The 24,919-nt window shown below is 40.2% G+C and overlaps 1 protein-coding gene across 3 annotated transcripts in view; it reads right to left on the bottom strand.

The window, feature by feature from the left end:
• Window positions 1-2,193: 2,193 nt before the first annotated feature.
• The window catches only part of PI4KA (phosphatidylinositol 4-kinase alpha), a 64,679-nt gene continuing 41,953 nt past the window's right edge, over window positions 2,194-24,919 (bottom strand). For 2 of the 3 annotated variants that reach the window (XM_075167956.1, XM_075167957.1), the window contains exons 30-55: window positions 23,395-23,487; window positions 22,889-23,045; window positions 22,486-22,613; window positions 21,086-21,244; window positions 20,683-20,834; window positions 20,058-20,165; window positions 19,220-19,347; window positions 19,020-19,139; window positions 18,277-18,356; window positions 17,939-18,132; window positions 17,115-17,205; window positions 16,184-16,351; window positions 15,562-15,615; window positions 14,187-14,307; window positions 13,755-13,884; window positions 11,526-11,596; window positions 10,581-10,653; window positions 10,391-10,461; window positions 9,675-9,784; window positions 8,957-9,061; window positions 8,366-8,491; window positions 7,920-8,040; window positions 7,104-7,263; window positions 5,771-5,860; window positions 4,808-4,891; window positions 2,194-2,893 (exon numbers count right to left, since the gene is read on the bottom strand). In XM_075167956.1, coding sequence (XP_075024057.1) covers window positions 2,842-2,893; window positions 4,808-4,891; window positions 5,771-5,860; window positions 7,104-7,263; window positions 7,920-8,040; window positions 8,366-8,491; window positions 8,957-9,061; window positions 9,675-9,784; window positions 10,391-10,461; window positions 10,581-10,653; window positions 11,526-11,596; window positions 13,755-13,884; window positions 14,187-14,307; window positions 15,562-15,615; window positions 16,184-16,351; window positions 17,115-17,205; window positions 17,939-18,132; window positions 18,277-18,356; window positions 19,020-19,139; window positions 19,220-19,347; window positions 20,058-20,165; window positions 20,683-20,834; window positions 21,086-21,244; window positions 22,486-22,613; window positions 22,889-23,045; window positions 23,395-23,487 — 2,946 coding nt within the window. In that variant the 3' untranslated portion in view covers window positions 2,194-2,841. The remainder of the gene's footprint in view (window positions 2,894-4,807; window positions 4,892-5,770; window positions 5,861-7,103; window positions 7,264-7,919; window positions 8,041-8,365; window positions 8,492-8,956; window positions 9,062-9,674; window positions 9,785-10,390; window positions 10,462-10,580; window positions 10,654-11,525; window positions 11,597-13,754; window positions 13,885-14,186; window positions 14,308-15,561; window positions 15,616-16,183; window positions 16,352-17,114; window positions 17,206-17,938; window positions 18,133-18,276; window positions 18,357-19,019; window positions 19,140-19,219; window positions 19,348-20,057; window positions 20,166-20,682; window positions 20,835-21,085; window positions 21,245-22,485; window positions 22,614-22,888; window positions 23,046-23,394; window positions 23,488-24,919) is intronic. The other variant, XR_012676486.1, reaches the window with a different exon arrangement.

The raw sequence follows: 24,919 nt of genomic DNA, 5'->3' as shown, positions 1-24,919 counted from the left end.
TACGCATCCTATGCTAGAACACACAGAAATTGCTATGTGGGTTGAGATTTGCAGCTGGGAGTGACTTTCTGAAATCCAGCATTAGCAGAGCTCCATTTATTATTCCTAATATTATTATTCACCAGCTGATAGTCACTTCCAGCCCCAGATATTTCTAACAATACTACTATAAGCTTTTGTTAGGAAGTTTACACCTATTAGCATTCATTTATCCTGTAGTCATTCATGAGAACAACTTCTCATGCCATCTCCATTTATGCTAGCTCTTAACTGATCTTCTCATCATAAGGCTGCTTGAGACACTCATTTGGATTTTCATTTTACACAGTGCATTTATTTTGAGGAGCAGGAAAGGAAAATACATGCACATAAGCATTAACTTGAATTAGCAAAATACTAGAACTCCTCATCACCTCTCCTGAGAAGAAGCCTTCACATCTCATCACTCCACCCGCCCCCCGTTACAGGAAAGGTGTGAGTTAAGTATATCACATTTGTATGTCAGTCAGCTCCTTTTCCTATGGAGCCTGAATAGGTACAACTAGCCACAGAGCACAAAAATTACTCCATGTCCCAGATGCTTGTGTAATAAAGCTGAATTAAATCAGTAATTAAAGCACTTGTTGCACACTTCTCCCCAGTAAACCTCCAAAGGTTTTTAGAAAGCCAGTGGCACTCTCCCCATTTTGCTGACGAGAAAAGGGGCTCAGAGCCCACCTTGCTGTGAGCCACCCACCACGCAGCCAACAGACATTGGCACAAGACCCATTTTAACACCTGTTCCAAAATCCCGAGCTGTTTTTGAATGAAACAGGCGGGCTGCAGCCCTTCTGTACTGGGAAAGGGCCTGGCCCTCCACCTCACAGGCAGAGCCAAAGCACGCTGCCCTCGCTGCCCCCTTTCCTGCCCCCACCTCCCTGAGCTGCGAGCAGGCTTGCTACTGCCTCAGCTGCCTTCCCTGTCAGGGACCTCCTTGGCCAGCCCGGCTTTGGGCTGGCTGCCCCCATAGGCAGCTCCGGCTGCCCTGGGCCAAGAGGACACGCTGGGAGTTCCCTTAGCAAAGCAGAAACTCACCCAGAGAGATTCAAGTGCTGACTCAAAGGTGCTGAAAAGGGCACACTACCAAGGGGAAGACGTTTGTGCAGCCACACCATCGGCCCTGCAGGGCAGGCGCCCAAACGTCCCCTCACACCCTGCAACTTCCCTACACCCCGCAAGGCTCGGCCTGCTGCCGGCTGGCCCTAGGAGCCCGGGCTGGGCAACTGCAGCCCAGGGCCCTTCCCCTCAGGGCCACGGCCGCCTCTCGGAGGCCGGAGCCCTCTTTCGAGAAGCAACAACCTGCTCCTCAGGCTGGGTGCCGCTCCCGACACACCCACCCTCGCAGGGGCGGGCCCCCTCACGGCGCAGCCCCGCCGCAGGGCTGGGGCTCCCTCACGACACCTCCGCCCTCCAGCGTTGAGCTCTTCTCTGGGCTGGGCCCCCTTGGAGCGCGACTTCTCCTCAGAGCTGGACCCCCGCCTTAGTACGGGCCCGCCTCAGGGTTGAGCCCCTCAGGGCGCGTGCCGGCCTCAGCGCTGCGCCCCGTCCGGGCGGGCCCACTCGGGTGCTCCCCGTGGCCTCGTCAGCCGCAGCTGCGGGGCGCCCGGGCAGCCCTGCCCCGCCGCTCCCCGCCTCCCCGGGCGCGGGCAGCCCTGCCCCGCCGCTCCCCGCCTCCCCGGGCGCGGGCAGGCCGCGAGGACGCACCGCAAGGCCCCTTTCCCACCCGCCGTGGGCGGCCCGGCCCAGCCCGTTGCAGCCCCTTCCCAGAGCGGGCATGGACTGGACATCTGGGGAAAAAACCCCTAAAGATGGGACTGTCCAAATTTTCAAGAGCACAGTCTAGAATGACAAGCCTGTAGAAAGGGAGAGACGTTTCCAGAAGACTTGTGTCCCAGCCCCGGGTGAGGCTACTTTGTAAGCAGCACAGGGGGAGCTTTACCTTGGTCCTACGTTTCAGCTCTGTATGCGAGTCTTGCACAAAACATTTCTTTTATGAATAAAAAATCTCATTTAAGATGGATGAGAAGCTGAAGAAGAAATCTGATTTCTCCAGTAGAAAGAAAGGTCACAATATAATGAACAGTACACAAATGTGCAGAATGATGTAGTGTATAAACTAAAACTCAGCGGATGGCAAAAGATTTGCAACAGACACAAAGTCTAAGGTCTTTTATTACATTTTATAGATTAAATATATCTTCAGTAGAGTCTCTTTTTCAAAACACACAACAGGAAAAAAATACATTCTTCATGTACATATGAAACACTGACCACACAGCAGGGACCATGTACAGTGCAAAGAATGAACACAGCTACACAGACATCACCACCTTGGATGATTATCAGGCTTTATCTACAGTAAAATTAGAGCAAGTCAACGTTTCTGCTTCCAAAGAGAAATCCATACCCTGCCTTTCCATGGCATTTTGTGGGATTGTGCAGGAAAAGGGTTTTATTTTTACTTTTTAAAGGTATTATAAAATCCTTGCATTGCATGAAAAATTACCAAACTCCACAAGCTTGACCTCTTTCACACATTCATAATCGTAGTACAATTTTTATTGTGATTGCAGCCCAACTCCAAAAATCCAGGGAAAACCAGAAATGTATATAACCTGGTAAAGAGAAAGGAATGAATCAGACTGATTGTTGCAATGTCCAGGAAACATGTACCCACATGTACACACATACAGAAAAGATGGAAGATAGCGATGTGTGATTGAGCATCTCGTATTTATTACAAGTTTGGAGTGAGGACACGAGGTTGCATGTTTCAGTTCGGCAGTGAATCTCTAGCGTCTCTCAGTATGGGATGTCATTCTGGTAGTACTGGATCATGTCGTATGTCCTACTCCTAGAGAAGAAAAGCAAAGCCAGAGGTAAGTAAAAGTTTAAAAAAACACTGCACCCATTGTCACAGAACAAACATCAGGATCACACAGAAACAAAACATGGGTGAAGGAAATCAGCTGCTAATCAAAACTAGCCCTACACGCTTTGAAGGTATTGTGAAGGCCCAGATACTGTTATGAACGGCACAAAACATCCTGCTCTTGTTTAAACTAGGTAAAAAAAGTATTTCCATGCTTCTCTGTGTGGCAATAGCAACAGCAGTTTGGATCCTGTGTTCGGATAAGCCAGAAGCACCTCACATTGCATTGGCCGTTCATTTTAGGAGAAGGAAATGCATAATGAATGAAGCAAGATCATCGGGGCTGCATGGAGACAGGATTATGTGGAAATAAAGTAATCTTAGTTAACGAGAATGCTAATAACGAAAATAAAAGTGCAGGGGAAATAACAGCATTAATAGCAGCATCTCTGATGAGTGACTGAACAAGCAAATCTAAGCCTTGTTACAGATAACTCAATTATCCACAGGCAGAGCTTATTCAGGTCACAGACTAACCATGCCACAGGTAGAGAAGCTCAAGCTTGTCAGAACTAAGCTGGCTCTGGGCAGTCACACAGCACTGTGACTGCCTTCGTAACCCCCAATATTAATCTAAGATTCTCAGCAGATGCACCAGCAGGCACTAGAAAATCCAATTCTGTTCTAGCAGGGCTATATCTGAGCCAGTAAGCCTTACTGGTCTCAAGCTGACCCCATATGGAACTACACAGGAGTTTGTATAGTTTGTGTATTGTTTGACTCTCCAATATATCCCACAAAGTCTGTATTATCTGGGATAATAATAAAACGTGCACTTAAGATGTTTAAGTATTGAATTTATTGTATTTAAAGTATTAAATGTATTAGAATTACATTTTACATGTCATTCCCTTTCAAAAGTTTTGCACACGATACCAAACTATTTGTATACTTGAAGGGAAAAAACCTACAGTTGATTGGCTAGCTCGTGATTAAGTTAATTTTTAAATTGCTAAGAACTGATTATTCCGTTCAGCATACTGAATAGTAGATGACAAACGTGGCCCAGCTACAAAGACATTCAAAAACCACATTGCCAGTGTTCTCTACTTAAGGCATTTTCCCTAGCCAATATTATACAATAAGTAACATATGGTCTAGCAAAATGATTAATATGTTGATGTAATATCAAGTCATGAAGAAAAAATTAGTAGAAAGATTAGAACTCATTTCTAGAGAAGAGTCAAATACACTTTCGTAGAGCATAGCAGCTTTGAATTTCAGGAGGATATTCAGGCAACTTAATGCCTACAAGCAATTATAAAAAAGATTTTGAAAAGTCACTGTAGTCCTGTTTCAGCGTCATTCTTACTCAGACCAATGGACCATGCATATTGTTTTTTAAGAAACCCTCTCCTTACAAAATAAAAGGGAACAAGCTTCAAGATCAATCTCTCTTCATTCCGACCAGAAGGCATTCCTGTTGCCATTCAACACCATTCTTTACTATTTATCCCTTTATTCATAAAGGTGACTCTACCCTATATAAAGGGGATATCACAACTAGACAGATAACCCTAATAGTACAGTTGGCCGTGCCCTAACATAGGAACCAAAATGTTTAACTTTTGGGCTAAAGATTCACTCTGACAGAAAATCTTCTATTCTTTAGACTAGCCAGCCTTGCTATTTGACCAGCCTGGGCTTAAGTCTTCACAGTGTAAAAGGGAGGGTATGCAGCATGTTCAGAAGCAAAGCTGCTATCCTGCATTATCTAAATATCAACAACTCAAAAATGTTTAAAAAAAATCTGATTAAAACGCTACTTTTTAGCTCTGCTCAAAGCTTGATGACCTTCCTTTAGCCATAGGGAGAAGACATGCATAGATGCCAAACCTGTTACTGAGGAAACAATTCTGGATGATCTTGATGATGAAAGTTGCAGCCTCCCGTTCAGTCATGTTGGGGCTGAACCTGTGTCTGTAAGCAGAAAATCACAAAAAGCAAGAGTAAAATTAGTGAGATTTCCTTTGAGCATGATACAAATGTGCCTTTGCACAAGCTCAGCCAGGTGTTGATTTCACTTGCTGCAAGCACCTACTTCTTGTGAGACTACCTTGTACAAATTATGTAATGTTTTGATAAGCACTTGCCGTTAGTCTTACAGTGGAGACAGAGGCTGTGAAATTCTCATCACTCTAGTGATAACTCTAGGAACAGCAGATCCCTCTTTCTAGGCAGCTGCTGCTTTTAAAATATCTTTGTTCCTAGTAGTGCCCTTGAGCTCCGGCCCATCATACTACATGAATCTGCGCTTATCTTTAGGAAATTGTAGGAAGTTACATGCAGGGAAGGCTGAGCTAACTCTGCTCACTCGGCAGCTAACGCTGGAGGCATAAGCCTGAAGGGCTGTTTAAAGTGTCACATTAGAATTTGTATTTGCCTAAGCTGTTGGATGTTACAACATAGTCCCTTTCAGTACTGCATCTGTAGAACAAATTTTAAGAAGCTGTTCTTCACAGTCCAAAACCATTCCAGAGGGCATTCAGACTCTGCAACACATTACCTCTCAATTAAAGCAGGTCTTTCCTTTACAGCCTTATTTTGCTAGTCCTACGAACTTAAAGATAATCCATGTACTTGCACAGTCATTGAACAGCTTGAACTTAATTCTATGAAAAGGAATTCCTCTGGAATTCCTACTTTCTGAGATATTCTAAACAAAAGTTACCATTTTTACGTTAAAACATTTAAGATACTTGAGTAGCATGATGCCTGTACTCACTGCACAAGTTATGACAGTATACATTCCGTGAAGAACATACGAACATTTTCCAGTTCGTACATATGCTGACTTACTTTAACAGCTTGATTGTCTGCCCTCGGAAACAGGGCAGCCCTGTGTCCAACATTAATGTAACCAGTGAGACGACAGCATCCATATAAGGCCTAGAAAAAAAGAGGACAAAAAGATTACAGCACTCAAACTTCTGCAGCCTTAGTACGTAAAGCAGGCAAGCCGAGGAGTTCAACAAGCTGGATCACACCTTTTTCTGTAATTAAATCAACACATGTAATCCTCTTACATTCGCTGGTGGAGCTACACCATTGCTTGCAATCTGTCACTTTAATTAAATTTCACTCCTTTATGTTGGACTACCAGATACTCAGAATGCTGCAAGATGAACAGTCTCAAGGAGGATTATACAAAGCAATGCTTTAGTAAACAACATTTCTTTGGCATGGGAAAGGTGAATCAGTGCATCAAAACAGTACAAAAGGCTGAAACCAGCAATACCACAGTAACAGCTTATCTTCTAATTCCTAATTACTCTATGTAATTCTTTCCTACATTAACCCAGTTTCCCCTCTTCTTCTTCTCCTCCCTCTCAAAACATTTATTACCTACCAAGCTATTACTCTACTACTTGGGTGACATTTTTGCCTTGACACAAAACTTTCTCCAAACTGCTCCCCCTCAAGCAACCAAATTCATTTTGACTCCAAGACGGGCCCTCTGGGGCTACTAGCTGAAGAAACTTTGGTTCTGTAAGATAACATCAATAATACTTTATAACTGTGATAGAATGAGTTTTTATCTGGACTGTATTGTACTGTCCTCCTCCTACTGACATGCAACATCCTCTTCATATAGATTTATTAGTGTCCTGTATGTTAAAGCAAACCCTGTTTCCTTGGCATGGAGCAAGATAAAGTTGCAAATCTTCATGGTGACTGGCTGGCAATCACAGCTGAAGAGCTGAGCTACCAAAACCCCTGCATGTTTTACATTAGAAAATTGTAGCAGTTTTTCACATCTGCTAGCTAATTAATTCTAGCTGAAATGGTGATCAATGTGATTGTCCTATTTGGGAAAACAAGAAAGATTTTGATTCTCCTGTAGTTTCTTACTGCAAAGTTTTAACACCATACTAAATCGTGTGAGGAAATGAGTGTAACATCACATTTATAAATTGAATATAATATATAAAATTTTCAAATATAACATAAGAACAGAAAAAAACGCACAAAGTTAGGCTGTAAAATTGCAGGATTATTAAGTTGTTTCAAAGTTTGCAAGATGTATCAGGCCACCAGATCCCCTACAGACAAATGTTTATTATTATTTATCTTCTCATCTGGTTTTAGGCATGTAAGCACTTCCACTTTTGAGCAGTTAAGAACACCTTACCTGACTGCCAGATAGCCTCTGACACACATCTCCATAAACCATTTGAATGGAGTTGCCTCCATTTTTCCTCCCATTATCATCACCATCTCATCAGTCAGCTTAATGTCAGGCTCCCAGCCCAGATTTCCACCAGGTGAGCTTTCAAACATGAATCCAAAATCTGTGCACAAAAGATAAGCTGCCTCATAAACTCTGTTGGTTAATTGTGTGCTGTCAAAGCTGACAGAAGAAAGAAGAGGTGGATTTCACATATTAATACCTACTTTTTCTACCAACATTTCAACTCCAACTGGAAAAAAGCTTTGGTGAAGTGTAAGAACACCAACAAAAGAATCATCACCGTGACATTAGACTAGACGTAAGAATGATGACATCAAATAAACTCCTTGCTGAAACATCTGTGCAGTTCCAGAAAAGCAGAGGTTACAGCCTCACACAATTATATAAATTTATTGTCAAATTTAATACATACCCATATAGTAATGAAAGGAACCCAAAGATACATGTATATATTTATATACATATATGTATGTATGAATGCCTAAGTACGTATACATGCATAATCCATACATGTGTGTGTATATACTTTCCTGAAGCTGGTAAAACTTTGCAAAGCTAAATTTACACAGAAGCAGCCAACACAAATATACATACAATACTGAACAGGCACGAAAAAAATGCCATGTGTATTTACAAACTGTGAAATCAGCGTATAGATTGATCTCAAAAGGGAAATGGTTTACTGTCTTCTATGAGCAATACTTCACAGCAGAAGGAAAAGATAACTATTGAAATTCGAATGTGGATATGACTGACCAATATGAATGATGTGTCCCTTTTTGTCCAGCATGATGTTGCCATTATGCCTGTCTTTAATCTGGAGCAGAAACAGGAGAAGACTATATGCAGCCATACTGCGGATGAAATTATAGCGAGCCTGTACAAACAAGAAGTTAAAACAAATCAGAAGAACACAGAGAATTTAATAACTCTCCATCCCAGGAGCAGATACAGCTGAACAAAGGTTTTTTTTCTTTTTTTCCATTCATGACTAGTTTGAAGCAATGTTCAATGATATTCTCCATACGTCTACAGCTGCAATAACTTCTTTAGGTAACTCGCTCATAGCTAAAAATGGATTATCAGCATCAGAAACCAGATACAGCATTATGGTAGTCATTATCCAATTACTTGTCATTATTTCTTATAGCTAGAATATTTCTCAATTGAGATTTTGCTGTGCTTGCCAACTGATATTTTACCTTCTGGAATGCAAGGGTAGACTCATCTCCATATTGCCTTGTAAAGTAATCATACATCCCAAAGTCTGTCTGCCTGCCCAGCTGGTCACGGGATGTGCAGTCAGGAATGCATTCAATAACACCGCACTGAAGGGGAAGAAGAGAAACAGGTCTGTAAAGCACGTTCCCAACATATATTTTGTTCATGGCTCTTGGCAGTCATACAGGTCCCCTGGGAAATGTGGGGAAGCCTATAGATCACTGAATACAGAATTCCTAGTTTATTCATAAAAAAAGTATATCCAGTTTTTTAGGATTTCCATGCAACATAAGACAAACTCTGTGACTTTCCACTGACTTGCACAATGTAGTCCCAAAAATGAAACAACAAACATGAATAACCACAGGCAGCAAAATTTCAGAGCCAAAAGCTTTAGAAAAGCAGGAAGCAGGAGAGGAAAGACTCTTTTTGTCGCTGGTACTCCAAATATTTGGCATAAGTGATGTGGGCAGTATTTCCTTGCAGTATGAAATTTTTATGTATATTAGAAAAGAAAGTATTTTTTAATTAGGAACTATTTTCTACAGCAGTACAGTTAATTGCCCACTTACCCCAGGAGCTGTGGCCACCACTCTGTATGGAAACACAAAGAGATCCAGGCCTACCAGCTGAAATATGTTCTTGAAGAGATCGATGATTTGTAAAGCTAACATGTCCTGTTATACAAGAAAAAAATTGCACAAGCATTACAGGGGTTACGGATCATAACTTAGATTACAAAAATGCTCTGAAGAACTCTGAAGTGAACATTAAGTTACCCCAGCCGGTCTGCAGATGTGTGCTTGTGCATGCACTGTGGCTCTGGGGGAAATCAAAAAGGGAAAAGATAAATGCTGTTTAAGTGGGTAGCAAGCAACACTGAAGATTTAACTGCTGACCTATGAAGAACAAACTTTTCCATCACTCTCTGATAAGAGAGCTACTAATAACTCCAGGGATAATAGCTACCATTCCCCCTTAATCAAAACCAATCAAACTTCAATGTACAAAGTATCCCTTGGAAAACACTGCTATGTTTCCAATAGTTCAATCGAAAAATAAACTCTGAAAAAGAATTTTAAGTCATGGTAAACCGTCTCGAAAGAATGGCCTTTGTTTCCAAACCAGAATTTCTCTAGTAGTACAACACAGTTCTCTCCCTCAGTCCATAACTAATGGAGATTCTCAAAATTCCGAAGAAAAATATTTCTATACTAAAATTATTTTCTTCTTGCATATTGTCACCTACAAATCTGTCTTCTATAACTGCAAAGCCTGATAGCTTTGTACCTGTCTGCAGTCGTCGCCCACTTTGAAGATAGCTGCCTGCCAACAGATTTTCTTACTGTCCACCCCTTCTTCTGCACTTTCATCTATGGAATCAGAACGACAACGCAGACCTGCAAGAAGAGTGCAAAGCAAAACCCAGACACGGACTTTAATTAGTAACTTTCTATCATGACAAACCCTCTGCACTCAAAAACGCAATGTTTCACTGCAGGTGCACTACAGATATTTCTGTCTTGCAAGGTGAATGCCATACGATAGTTCCCTTTGTCTACTGGAACTGGAACATATCAAAATAGCGTTCATGATTTACCTGATGAACGCCTGAATTGCATTAAGCTAGTCAGCTAGAGCATCCCACAAAATTTATTATGAGAAAAAACTGCCAAAACCTGGAGTTTGCTACAGTCTAAAAACCAGGGAAAGGCAATCAATTTATATGTTAGTCTAAAGTAACTGTTAACATTTCTTCAAGATACCTATGTGGCTTGCTTCCTGGGACTTGGGAAAAAAAAAAAAGGCAAAAAAGGGATTTAAGTTTTCAGAATCTTTTTCTCTCTTCCTTTGATCCAGTTTCATTTCTGAGTTGAACCATTGTAGATAAAGTTCAACATGGAAATCATTTTACTGCAGCAGTAGAGGTCACTAAAACCAGGTAATTTTAAAGGAATTGCTGACTCTTAGTTAGTAGTGTCAATGATTAAGATGCAGTTACTAACCTTCTTTTTCAAGCTCACTAACTCCACATCGTTTCACTTTAAATTTGGCCAGGTAGGGCGCTTTTGCTGCACTAGATTGTAATAAAAACAAAGATGATGATGAGCGCAAGTTAGCCAAACAAGAATTTCTAGAAAAATACCTAAATATCATGAATTAACTTAATGGGAGAATATAACAAGATCATGGTACCTCTGCATAGGAGTTCCTGATTTGTAATCAATGTCCAGAACAATAGCTTCTGGATTGCTGGGCAAGTAACAGCCTGCAAAATGGAGCAGACAGCTGAGAACAAATCCATTGGCTAGTGTGACAACGCAAGTTGGAGAATAACTAATGTTAGTTATTCAGTACATAGTTTTGAATGACATAAAATGTTAGAGATAAAATGGAGATTACAGTCTGTGAGCCATGGAGGATGCAGTACCCTTTGCATTAGTGAGTGCACTAATAGAGTACAGTTTTGAACTAATACTGCAGAATCTGTACCACAGAAATGTACAGACAGGACTTCTCTTACAATAGCCTCTAATAAGATGTGGCAGTATGTCCCAGTGCGCTAGGGAAGGCCCTTATCAATCAACACATGGTAGGAGAATTGAGACCTGTTAGACAGAGATCAGGAAAAGCTTTCATCAAACTCCATTTTAAAGAGAAGATTCAAACTGGGAAAACATATGTTAAAAGATTTCTAAGGACCTTCAGACAATGACGATTCAAGGGAATGCCTGATGGGAGAAAAAGGAGAATGAAAGGAACTGGACACACTTCATTCTTGAGATAACATAACTTCTCAAAAGCGCCTCATCTTTTTAAAAAAGAAGGTGGTTCAAAGAAAAAGAGCTTATTTATCTTTCTTCTTCAGACATACATTTCTACTTTTATCCATGATGTGCGTTACCTAACTTGCTCTTGGGCAATTTTTGATGCACCATATAGAAATTATCAGGTGGGTAAAAATATTTGAACTGTTTCAAGAGAGAAACAATCCAACTGTAACAGAAGAACAGCCAAAACTGTCAGCACCAAAACTGAGAGCTGCCACTTGCAGAGATTTCAAGGTTTTTTTGCAGAAAATACAGTACTCATGTTGAATGCAAAAAGCCCATTATATTATACGATTAAATCACTTCTTACCAGGCTGCACTTTCACCTCAGATAGAGCACTCAAACAAGCTTTTTTTCTTTCATCTCCTTTAGGGAATGGCCTAGAAAGATGAATGATATTTTATTTATCTGCATACTATACATTATTCTATGTACTAGCCTCAAATTTGTTTCAAATTTATACAATCTTCCCTAAAAATGTTTCTTCCTGTAACGACAAAGATGTCTTACTGCACCACTTCTAGAAAACTTATAGGCTCAATACCTAATCAGAACACTTTCTATCTTAATGAAGGTTATAGTCTTTGCTTTGTAGATTTAACATTGATTTGACATACAGGTTGTTGACAAACCCAAACAGCATAAGAGATGTGAATGAAATATATGAAGGCTCTTCCTTATACAGAAATTTGAGCATAATTATACCTTTGTAAGCACCCTACAGTTATATCAATATAATTTTCCCTTGTGGAACTTATTCTAGAATAAGAACATTGCTAACTGGAAAAGGACAAGCCAGCAAAATGCCTATGCAATTACACGCCTAATTTGTTCACATGCTTAGCATGACTGCAGATGTCAACTGGATAATTGGTGACATGGTTAACGATTAGTACGTACAATTACCCAATTTGCACAGGCACTTGTGTTAACCATCTATTGAAGTCAGTCACACAATTGCATGCTCACCTGGTGTAGCATCATGCAACTGAAAGATATTACCTATGGTCTAGTTTTAAGCAGTACAGGAGATTACTGAAGCAGCAACATAACACTTAAGATCATGAAATCATCACAGATGATACATTTATTCATTTATGCCATCTACAAAGCAAAGAGCATCTCCTCTATGTTGTCTTTACATTGGAGATGCACAAAAAACAAATTCATTTTAAGGCTCGAGTGCAAAATGCAACGCTTGCAAAGCACAATTATTATCAGTTGCTTAATTATGACTTCCTACTAACAAACAGTGGATCGATTTATTTCTAAATATGAAGATATTCAGAATCTAACCCCCGCTTTTAACTCATTCTACTGGATGAAAACATCTTAACATGCACATAGAAGGCACCTAATATCTGATTGCTCCTGTGATGTAAGTGTCCTTTAGCCTGATGCCCTTATACTGGTGGTTTGCAAAATTCATTATAAAGGAGCTGTGTTCCAGGGAATACTTTTTATATGACTTTCAAATACTTTCATACACCAGGGAATGTTTTAAAAATATGCAATGAAACCACACTTACAGACTTGGAGCTTGTGTGCTGAGCTGCTGCCATCCACTGGCAAGCTTTATGAAAGTTAGATTACATATCTTACTGCAGTCTTTACAGTCAACAGTGAGAATCTCCCGCTGAGCAGGACTTTCAGTTTTAAGAGATCAACAATCCAATGTTTATGACACCAAGTCTTTCTCCATAACCACAATTTAGGAATGAAGGAAAAAGACTTACATATGCAAAAAGAACAATGGTCTTTGTATTATACTGCACAATGAAATCTCTTTGAGAAGAGGAAAAGACAATTTCATGGCATTTGAGCAGAAGGTAAACCATTTACCTACGCTTGAGGTTTTTTGATTTTGTGGTGTTTTTTTGTTTTGTTTGGTTTGGTTTTTTTTAAACTTCACACAAAATGTTGATAACAAGTTATAATACGCAAAAAAACATGACAGTCAATCTGGTAGACCTAAACAGAGAAGTGCTGTTCTTCCTGCCTGAATCAAACTCTGCTTACTGTTCAGAAGAACATTGGCAGCATATCCAAAAAGCCAAATTAATGATGCAGGTGATAACTAGACTGATGGGATTTCAACTAGGACAAAAGTATCAATTGCTTTACCAATTCCATTCCCCTACCAGTGCACTTTTCTATGGAAACTCATTCCACTATTACCAACCACAATGTATTTGATGAAATCAGATTAAAAACTAAAGTTCAAGCTTAGAATCATCTGCTTCCAAAGTAAAAAGTTACAGCTGTTTCAGATGGACTACTAGCTGAAAGCACGAGCACTGAGATCAGGGCAGATATGAATCATCCCTAAAAGTCAAACTAAAATAAGCCTTTGCATCTTACTACAACTCTGAAGTTACATTTAAGAAAAAAATCCTTTTCTTATAAGCAATTAATTCTTTTTTCCTGAAAACACTATGCCAATACCCCTAAAAGCAACTTAGCCTCTTAATCAGGCCACTGGTAATTAACAGAACAGTGAGCCCCAAAAGAGTACAATTTCTGAAGTACAATACTTACTTGATAATGGCTGAAACATTGGTGATTTTATTAAAGAAATCAAATTCCCGTTGGTAGAACTCCTTGGCTGGGCCAGATAATGAACCAGTTATCTCCTCTACTAGCTGCTCCAGAAGTTCCCCAATGTCAGCTGCATGTGAAAAGGAAGCATTTGTGTCAGAAGCTTATTTCAGAAAGCTAAATGATACAGGTGATGGAAATAGCCACCTTCGGATACTATTCAAAAAAAGGTACTGATGAAAACATTGCCGCATCTTTTCTGATGCATTCAGTCAGGTAGAACACTTCTACAGAATGGGCCCTACCTCTATAAACGAAAGACAAGTTCCTAGCTAAAAGGATTCCTCCTGCCAAGAGAGAAGCAGGAAGGAGATTTAGCCTGAACTGAGACAAGGAAAGGAATCAGGCTAGATTGTATTTTAAAGCACTCACGATCTTTTTGGTGTCCTTCTTCATCCAGGTAGATATTAGTTTTCATGTTCCAGATGAATTGGTGAGCCAAGAGCTGGGATTTGGCAGCTGCCCACAGGATGTATTCTCTAACGTAACCCATCTGCAACCACATCCAGTCCAGTAAGGATCAAAGATCATTACAACTCTAGCAGACTTGATATTACTGCTTCTAACAGCTATTCTTCAAACTCAAAAATATTTAATGGATGGAAAGACCACCTCTGCACTCTCATTCATGTTGCTAAAAAGACCTTTGAAGAATGACAGTGTATTTTAACAGGTAGTGAATTGACCTAAACTGCTTTCAGCTTTATTACTGACCTATTCTGTTATTCTAACCAACCTTCTTCCCATCTCTGTGCCATTTTCTCTCTGTTCTATGTGGATTCCAAATCTCTTTGCGCTTAGGGCATCTCCTACTATGTCTACAAGGCACAGTGCAACAGAGACATTGGTCTTGCTTGGCATCACTAAATGCTCCTGTAATACCAGAAATCTAGACAGTGTCATACGGACTGCACATTTTGGTGGCAAGAACTGCATGGGCTGGCACAGTTCCACAGAAATTCTAGAAAATAAGAACAAACTTACAAAAGAAGTTGAAATGTGCAAGGGAATCCTACTCATTACAGAAGTTGCAGTCCCTTTCCTCTACTTGCAGCTGCTTCTGTAGTCTGTACGTGTTCCTATTTTTGACTGATATTAACAGACAAGATGTCTGATGTTCATGCTCTGCATTGCAGAGGATATTTATCTATGCAAAGTTCTCAAAGAATAACTATATACAGTCACCTACACTACTGGCTGGGGATGTCTTCACCTGAAAATAGTGCACTGACCAGAGTTCACATACCTTATGGGCAGATTACAACGACCTCACATTAATGAACTCTGAACTTGGTTGTCAAGCTTTACGTCTGGCTTCTGCAAGATGAAGCTAAGATCCGATTTCATACACATGATGGAGCACAAGACATCCCCTAGAAGTCTTCTCTGGTTAACTCCACAGCAAGATGATTAAGGATAATGATTTAATTTCATTACTGATTGCCTCATGCAGACCTTCAAAAGCTTTATTGAGACAGAGTCCTCATCGGGGGTTTCGCACAACAAAATCTCTTTCCTGACAGATGAGCTACATAGCCTCTGGTTTCTCAAGTTTACCTATTCATAAAAGAGGTGTATCCAAAGCAAGCCAGCCTCTAGAGACAATAATTTTTCTTCTACGTATTAGATATAGGACAATAATGAGCAGCATTAGTTTAAGTTTAAATTTTGTCTGATTTGCAGTTTTAAGTCTAAAAGCCGCTTTAAAAATCTGTTTTGTTCATATGCGGCTGTTTGATATCCTCACCTTGTCATACCGAAGTGCCTGCACAATCTGTGGAATGTAGAATAAAATGGCATCCTGAAAGAGAAAAGATGGCAGGGCTTTTATTGTTATTGTTTTAGTAGTCGGAAGGGAAGACAGGTCACATGCACAGAGAAAAGCTCTCTTCAGTCAGGTGATGAACAAAATACCACTGCCTCTTTATTTTAAACTATATATATGCCACCTCCTCAAATCACAAGTATTTTTCTGTCCAGTTACTCCCTTCAAAAATATCATTAATAATCATGTATTTTACAGTCCTAATACTGTAAAAAAGTTTGACAAGTGTTAAAAATCCAGCCTTCTGCTGCTTTCGATGAAACGCCTTTCCACTAAGAAAAGATTTGAAAGGAACAATTTGAGAAGAGCAGTCTGAAGAATTCACCTTAGTGTGATTTACGACAAAAAAGTTGCAAGTACATGAGCCAGTATTATGTGGGACAATCAACTTTAACTTTTCATCCCAATCTATTCATGTTCTGCAGTGTGGCGTCCCCATTTAGCATGCAGGTCTCTCCGTGGTATTAAAATGAAGCCTGTGGCCACAATGACTAAGGCCATAACTTTACCTGGAGTGTTAAGGCTCTCTTGGAACTCATCTTACCGGAGGAAAAGATCGCAGGACTTTAACCCCATACTGAGCTGTTAGAGGATGAGGTGGATACATGCTTGAAAAATAGGAAAGGCCAGTTGGTGGATCTGTTGGTGCCCAGCACAGAACATGGCTGAGCTCAGGTGCATCAGCATCAATTGTATGCCAGGTAACCAGGTACTGAAAAAGCAGGTCAGACACGTTAGGAGTTTATAGCACTCAATAATGTCTGCGTAATACACATCAGACAGTAATACTATAATCTAGCTTCAAATAGCAAGGGAAGTGAAACATGGTAGATATTATTTTACAAAACCACAGGTATTTTATCTAAAGCATGTTTTTTCCATGGAAACCTAACTATTGGAATCGCCTCACCTCCCAGATCACCAGATGAAGTTAGTGAACTCAAGTTCCTAAAAGCACAATACGGGAGTTCTAGCATAGGGAGAAAGAAGAAAGGATGAGCCCTTTTATAAGAGTCAAAGAAGGTTCAGTTTTCCCGTCATCTATTTTACAGGCGACGTATAGAATGCAGCTCTGACAAGAGTGTCCCTCACTGCAGATCAGCATGAGGAGTCTCCTCCATTTCAAGAGGCCTGGCCTCTTGATACACAGAATGGGTTACGCTTGAAATAATTTCAGCAGCAGCACTCACCGTGACTCGGTCCAGTGGTCTGAAATGGTGGCTGTACTGCAAGTGATGAATTTTGAGACATTTTGTGTATGGTGAGAATATATGCAGGAGCGAGATGTACCATTAGCTAACTAGTCACCTACTCTTATTACTCTGATTCTTGCCTCAGCACCCTATTTCCACAGCTGTTCTGTCATTCTCTCCTCCAGAGCTACGGTTAGCACTACAACATAGACTGTGTTAAACGAAGACTGTATTTTCCAATATATACTGGGGCCCTGTAACAGTATAAATATTCACAAGTACCTTTATTGCTTCAGGAACATCACTAACAGCTCCTGGGTCCAACCGAACCAGACGGGTCACTTCTGTTCCAATAGCTTCAGTGTTCTTAAATCTAAGTATAACCAGGAATACAATAACATTATTAGAAAATTTTGACAGCCTCTTCTATTTATGTGACGATAAGGACAGCAAAAGGCAGAAAAGTATGTGCTTAATAAACAAATAGTCCAACTATGAAATAATGCACACTGAGGGACGAATATGGTGTCAAAAGAGGATTCAGGAACAACTGGTCCTCATCCAATGCTTTTGTATAAACCACTAGTATTTTAGCCCACTATTGGATTCTTGGCTGAAATATACTGTCTGGGATTCTACAGAAACCAGTGTGCAGAACTCTACTTGGCAAAAACTATCACTGTTGTAAGGGGGAAAGAATTTCCTTTCCTTTCTGGAGCCAACTATGCTAATTCTCCTATAATACTTATAAAAGCGCAAGCCAATATACAGCTAGAACACTTCATTCAAAGATACTTTTAGCACTGTTTAAATGCTATGCCTACTCATGGGTTAAATGCTATTAAAAAGCAAACATAATTTCTTCTGAACAAAACACTAAGTGTTAGCGAAGAATGGGTGGCAGGAAAGGAAGCTGGACTCCACTAGAGCCTGAGCCAAACGAGTATATTAAGTAATCCAGTTCTTTTCATTTCAAAGGTCTCAACCAGCTGTGAAGTATGCAAGCGGGCTGTAAACAGGAGCAAGTGCCATCAGTAGTTACAGTGTAAGTACTCACTCCTAAGGCAGCAGGAATTACATCGGGTCTTTCTTCTGAAATGTCTCACCTGGTAGGCAGCTGTACAGCAAGATGAGGAGAAATGCTCCAAGCCAGATTCACATTATCCTTCCACTGCTTCTCACTAAGACTGATATACTTAGACCTCCAGTTTGCTACACTGCTCTCTCCAGTTTGATCCAACTCTAGCTCAGGGGAGGACAGTGGATTGTACCATGTGATTAAGCGTTCAATCTCAGTAGCCTGAGGGAAACAGGGAGGAAAAAAAAAAAGTGTCTTCTGGAAGAAGAAAAAACACTCCCAATTTCATACTTTAGTTTAAGTATCCTGCAACAACAACAGGGTCTTAGAAGTTCATGCAGTTTCCCCATTCTTCTGATGACCCACCAGCAACGAAAGCAGTAATGTTCTTCGCTTCATGTAGTACTTGTGTAGCTGCGTACCTCTATTAGTCTTCTTAGACATTCCTTGAGAAAAGGATAAAAAAGTTTTCATTGGCTTTTGTTCAGTATGTTAAATGTTGCTTTCAAACTGTCCACACCAGGCAACATTAACACATAAGAACTGAATAACCATAGGACATTTGTAAATTTAAATCAGAGTGACTTCAGAAAGTCAGCACTGCAGCTACTCATCGTACAGTTGTTCTGTGAATATATGGAGTACAACAGGCTAGAGAGATATCAATTTAGCCAGTGTTGCACTCACTTTAGAAACACAACAGCCTACTAAAAAGAAAAGAGCACATAGTTTACAACTGTACAAAAACACAGCCCACAATCTAATGTCACTCTGCTGCCCACAAAAAGCACTAGGGGCATGGTTGCACAAACAAAGCAATTTCCTTACAGGATTTCAATACATCTTGACCTCCAGTCTTATTTCTTCTGCACTACAGAATTGAACATTCTATCAAACAAAACAGGTAATTTCAAAACTTTGCTGCTTGCTACCAGCGAGTCTTTTTCTGTCCCCTCTCCAAAGTTTGGCACCGGTAATTAAATACCCTGCCAGAAGAACAAGAGCCCAATATTAAAGGTAAATATTGACATGCATTTTATATGCAACATCTCCATATAAAATATGCTGTAAAGTTGGCTGCAATGAGCTGGTTTCAGTCAAAAAGATACCTGATTTTTTAGATATGGTTGACATGCCACTGGACAAAGGGTAAGTATTTATCCATCCTTGTGTAGCCTGTTGCCGAGATCCAACGTTGATATCCAGGTTGCTCCTGGTGTCTTGATTATCTAACAAAAGAGCACAGATCTGATGTAGAATCCAATCAAAGAAACAACAGGCTTTTGAAATGCCACATAAAGGAACTCACCAGGCGGCACGAGTTGGCTGGCTGTCAGATACTTCTTGTCTGAGAACATCGCTGTCCAAAACTTGATCAATATGCTGATATCCTCACGAAGCCTCTTTTCCCCTTGTGTAGGGAACTTTGAGGGACAACTTAAAGAAATCACACAAATAATGTGAAGTTGAATGTATTAGAAAAAACTAAAACCCATACAAATCTAATCAAGTCATATTTCTTATTCTGACCAGAAACTACAAGGATGAGACTACCCATCACTACATTTTATCCTCATTGCTTTATTCTGTCTAACTGAAGAGTACAAATTTCCTATTATAAGTGAAAATTAAGCAGCAGTCTGTCAGCATCTTGAATTAATTTGAAATTTAATATTGTGACTGACTGACCTCCTCACACTCAGACATTCCTGTAAATTATTTTCTGTTGTGCCCATGTCAAACATTGAAATCATCAGATTCAGTGTGGGTGTATTTTCAAAACAATGAAACTGTATTCTAGCCACCCATTCTGTAACAGCAATTTTTAAATCTTACACATCTAGGTACAGTTTTGAGCGTTGAATAAACTCCAAAATAAGGAAAAAAAGAAAAGAACAAAAACATTCCTGAAAGTACTACTTTATAAACCACACACAAAACTGGAACATATATCTAAGCCTTTTTGAAATGGTTTATGAACTACACAAAAGCACAAGGAAAAGAAAAATTTCTGTTAAAATGGGCAAAAAAGGAAAGGAATAAGTTAAACCACGAGAAGAGAAAGACAGCTGCTGCTTTGAAGTATCATGGAGGGTTCCAGAAATCACACACACGCTTTCAGTGAGTAGTTGCAAATAAAAAAGTACCTGAAATAATCAAAGGCAGTTGAATAAATCTTTTCTCTCAAAACGTTTCGAATAGTTGCATTTGGAACCACATCAGCATGCAGCAAAGATAATCCCAGAGTCAGCAACCTAATACGCAAAATAGAGAATGAAAATTTGGCATTCCCAAAATGGTGACCAATGCAACACCGTACAAACCACAGCTACAGCTGTAACTCCGTTCAACTCATTGGAAAGTGTCTGTTTCAGAGCTCTTGGCAAACTGGTTTCATTATCATCAGTCTGTTCCTAAAGCTGTGACTACTGAACCATAGAAAGTTGAAGCCTTCAAGATACAAAAAGTGAAAACAGCTGATGGAGCAAAATTACCCCCAACTGAGGCATTGACCGGATCCTTGATGCGGGCAATTCACTATAGGAAATTATCCCATGAAGTTTTCTGAAGCACCAAAAATGACTTTCAAGCTAAAGTTACTACTTGTACTTTGAAAACAGAGCTTAGACTCTACATCTTTCCAGACTTTTAAGGGAATTTTCACTACTTGAAGCCAAGGACAAGTTACACATTTAGTGTTTAGTTTTTTTTCTTTCCCCAGCTCTCTATAACTGTATTTCTTCCACCAAGGAAAAAACCAAAACTACTCACTTAAATCGGGGTCCAATTGCTGCCACATGTCTATTCAAACTGCCTTTCGCTCCTCCAATGTTCAACGAAAGAGACCGCTGGAGCAGGCTGGAGAAGATCTCTATTTGGTCAGAACTGCAGTACTTGGCTATTTCAAACCTCTGCACCAAAAACTGAGAGAGAGAAAGACATGCTGTGCTTCCTTTGGCCTTTTTTAATCTCAAAAAAACCCCAGTCTTTTCTGTTTCAGACACCTTTCTGCCCCTCAATTGTTATGCTCATCTAAAAAGAGTGTGTCTCCTGGCTTTGAGGCAGAGGGACTACCATCATAACTCCACTCCCCCTCTGAATCATGAGAAATAGTGCGGAGTAGCTTAATCACAGCATCACTGCCATACGTGGGACATTCAGAAGAAACACACACCTCTATCCAGATGTAATGTGGAGTCACCTCTGGCGGACAAGGCCTTGGCTGGCTCTCTTCAGAGGCTGCTAATGGATCTGCTTCTTTCTGCTCAGCAGAAAACAGGCCAACTTTCTGCTCCACTGTCATTTGCCAGGCTCCTGCCATTTCCCGCATGAACTGCAAAAAGGAAGATAACAGTGTTTCCTGTTTCAAGAGCATCTTCCTACGTGGAAAGCACAACCTTTCTCCATAGGGCACACAAGAATCTAATACATCAATTATAATTCACTGCAATATCAATGGAAAGGCAGACACAGGTCTATACATCCCACCTGAAATAAAATGTTTCTTTCACATCCTAAATTACGACGGAAAGAAAGACTCATCCCCCCAGAAGTTCAGCTAGTAACAGAAATTCTACGGGCAACAGCAGACAAGCGCTGTATTTTGTTGAGGAGACTGAACTGTAGATCAGCTGGTACCGTCCGTCCTCCCACTCTATTGCCTCCAACACCAGGAGAGCAGAGACAAGCGTATGCCAGGTTCTCACGTACTGCAGGACACAGTCTGGCTCATGAGCACACACAACTGATGAAGCGCACAACGTAAAGATGGCACATAATTCACTTTTGCTGAGCCTGCTCTAGGGAGCAGCATCCTCTGGTAGAAAGGAGGCCCAGCAACCAAGGGTGCTTATCTGATCTCCTCAACAAGATACAAAGAAATTTCCCAGAAGCCTAAACAGAAAAAATGAAATGGATGCTTAAGAAGTTAAACACTGAAATGTGCATGTAAACTGACCTAAGTAAATGTAGATTGATGATTATCTCCAGCAAGTGGAACACTTCGTGCTCACTAACTGGAGCAATTACCAGCGGCAGCTTTCTCAGCTGTGTGTGGACTGTCACTACACCATGCTCAGTTGCTTTATTACTATGAGATTCATCCCCACTTCACAAAATACAGCTGGTCTAGCCTGTTACAGGATTAGGACACTTGCAAGCCTATTTTTTATGCAAGGGTGCAATGCCAGAAACCAGAGGCTCTGACTGATGAGCAGGGACATTGATTTCTATTTGTTTTAAAACACCGTTCTATAAATTGTGGTAGTTGAGAACCTGATTCATGAGCAGCTCAGGCATCTCAGTAGCAAAGTAAATTGTACAGCTGAGATCCTAACAGATTTCCTTTGCTGTATCATTGCTGCTGCTGAGAAAGATCCGTTTCCCACAGTCCACTTCGTGATGGTGCTCAGACTTCCAACAATACATGAGCAGAGATTTCCTGGCAGGTTAAAGTGATCAACAATGCATTTAACATCCTTACTTGACACAGATTCACAACAGCTGTGAATCTCTCAAAATTTTCTTCTCCTCCCCTTGCAAGGGCAGAGAAAGAGTTATTAAATAGCTTCCTACCGGCACTTCTATTCCATTCTTGGCAGCAAGCAGCCACTCCCAGCAAGCAATTGCTGTTTCCATGCCATGTTCATTGAACATTCGCAGGGGTCCCCAACACAGATGATGAAGGAGCTGTGGATCACAGTCTGAAAACAAACATTCACTCAGATTTCTCCAACAGAACAAATAAATGCTTTTCACATCAGCATGAAATTGGTGTGCACGGCATGTAATAATCAATTCCTAATAAATAGTTTCTAGTTTAAGAAGGCTTTTCCCCAATACAAGCCTAATTGAAAAAACTCAAAACACAGTTTTGTTTCAAGTTGATGCATACTGGGTTTGTATACAGATAGTTTTTGTAGTTTATTACTCTTGGCATTCACAGCCAGAAAGCAGAACTCCATTTGTTTTTCATTACCTTTGCTGCTTATTAGCAATGCAGTCAGCTTAAACATGGCCTGGGTGTAGAATTCAGTGTGGCCTGATTCAAGAGCATCATTCAGCTCTTTGACCATCAGTTTATTCAGGTCAGATGTTCGTCCTGTAGCATTTGAGAACTGAATCATTCCAGAAACCTGTAAAATATAATGGGTTTTTCAACAGAGAACAGTATTTTTAGGAATCTAGTTTGGTATTGGTCATGTGGTGATTAAGGAACTCCACAGAGACATCTTTTTTTTGCTACCTTGCTAAATCTTTAGCTTTATCTGCAATCTAAGAACTCTCTACAAGACCAACAGTAAAATGATCTGCTTAATAACCTAGGAAAACTATACCCTTTATCTTGAAGGAATTTAACTTTAGAGTCCGTGCTTAAAATAACACGGAACCATACAATAGGTTGGAAAAGCCTTTTCAGCCAGGGCTGAAAAGCCATGCCAGAGCTTGTGGACACTCCACACTCACGAGAAATCCTGTACTTACCTCTCCTGCGTAGCGGTTGCGCAAGTTAAGAGAAGCCATGAAGTTGGAGTAGTCCTTCTTCACACAAGTTGGTCTTTCAGTTAGCTGGGTTGCCTATGACCAGACCACATATAGATGTCTATACTGTTCATATCCAACCACTTGTCTTTTTTTCTATTTAAACCTTCACACATGTTTTAAGTTTAGTTTTCTTTATGGTAATAAACAGAATAGTATCAGGACTATTAGGTATAACAGTACCCAGACTGATAAAAATGAAGTAAGGAACGTGTGGTTAATTCCATGTATACAGTTTGAAATATATATGTATTTATATATACTTCTTGAAAGACCAAAAAAAGCATAAAAAGGGTAGAATCTCTGGGACTGCTGCTCCCTTTTCATGACCAGGTAAGGAAAAAGACAGAAGAGTAGATGTGATCCTGGTTCTGCCCTCTCCATGCAACAGCTTGCTGAATTGACAGTAATACAGAGAGAGTATTTTGTTCCTGTCTTTAAAAAGCACACTAGTAATCCATGTTTCCCTTTGCAGAAGCACTCAGGAATTTGTGACTCAGAGGTTTCTCCTCAAAAACAAACAAACAAAAGATTCTTTATACTGTAAAATGAATTTTTTATCTTGAGGATTTAACACTAAAACACAAGGCCAGCAAAACCACCAAAAATTCAACACTCCTGCAATGCTTTGCTTCAGCACTGCTAATGGCTAGCTTGGCTCAGCAATGGATAAACTTTTGAGAACTATTCTTATTACATGTCTTGGATATAAAATTTGCATACTATCATCTTTGCATTAGCAATGTCCAGTCCATGGGAATAAAGCAAGAGGACAAACAAACTGCTAGCAATCTGAAAGCTTTCTGAAAGAGCTTTTGTCGCTTGGTTGACATGCAGGAGGGCCCCAATCAAAACAAATTCTGTTAACACATTAAGAAAATGAGAAAGTTGTTTCTCTTATTTCCTTTCCAGTTATAAAGTTTCTAGTTTCTTCCAGCACAGTCCTTATTCCATCAACTTTTTTCACCTTGCCCCTTTAGGGAACTACATGACTGCACTCCTGAGTCCTGGGAGTTCTTTATCCTATTTACATTTAGTGACTAGCGCTGTCTAGAAGGACGACCCTAACAGAGAACCGAAAGGAAATCCTGCTAAAGCTGGGCATGGAGGCAGTTTCAGAGCTGCTGCTAGAAAACAAGCTGGCTGATGATACAACAGATTCCACTGGATGTTTCTCCATGAGATCAGAAATTACAACCACAAATGAGAAAAAATGAGCTGTAAAAAACTGCATATAACTGCATGAAATGTTCAACGCAAAAGCATGTTTTGAGCGAACCTATGTAAAACGCAGAACAAATAGTTGTCACCCGACACTCACGTATGTTACTATTCTAGAAAGCAGCTCATTTCAGCCTTACACCAAGATACTACTTTCAAATCATTAAAAATAATCTACAGAAAACTCTTAAACAGCATTAGATAGAGTTTTATTTTCTTGCTTGTTACCATCTTACTTTTCACTATT

Source organism: Calonectris borealis, chromosome 18 (genome assembly GCF_964195595.1).
Source record: "Calonectris borealis chromosome 18, bCalBor7.hap1.2, whole genome shotgun sequence".
NCBI lineage: Eukaryota > Metazoa > Chordata > Aves > Procellariiformes > Procellariidae > Calonectris > Calonectris borealis.
The sequence above is the reverse complement of the archived record's forward strand: the minus strand, read 5'-3'. Positions and strand labels throughout refer to the sequence as shown.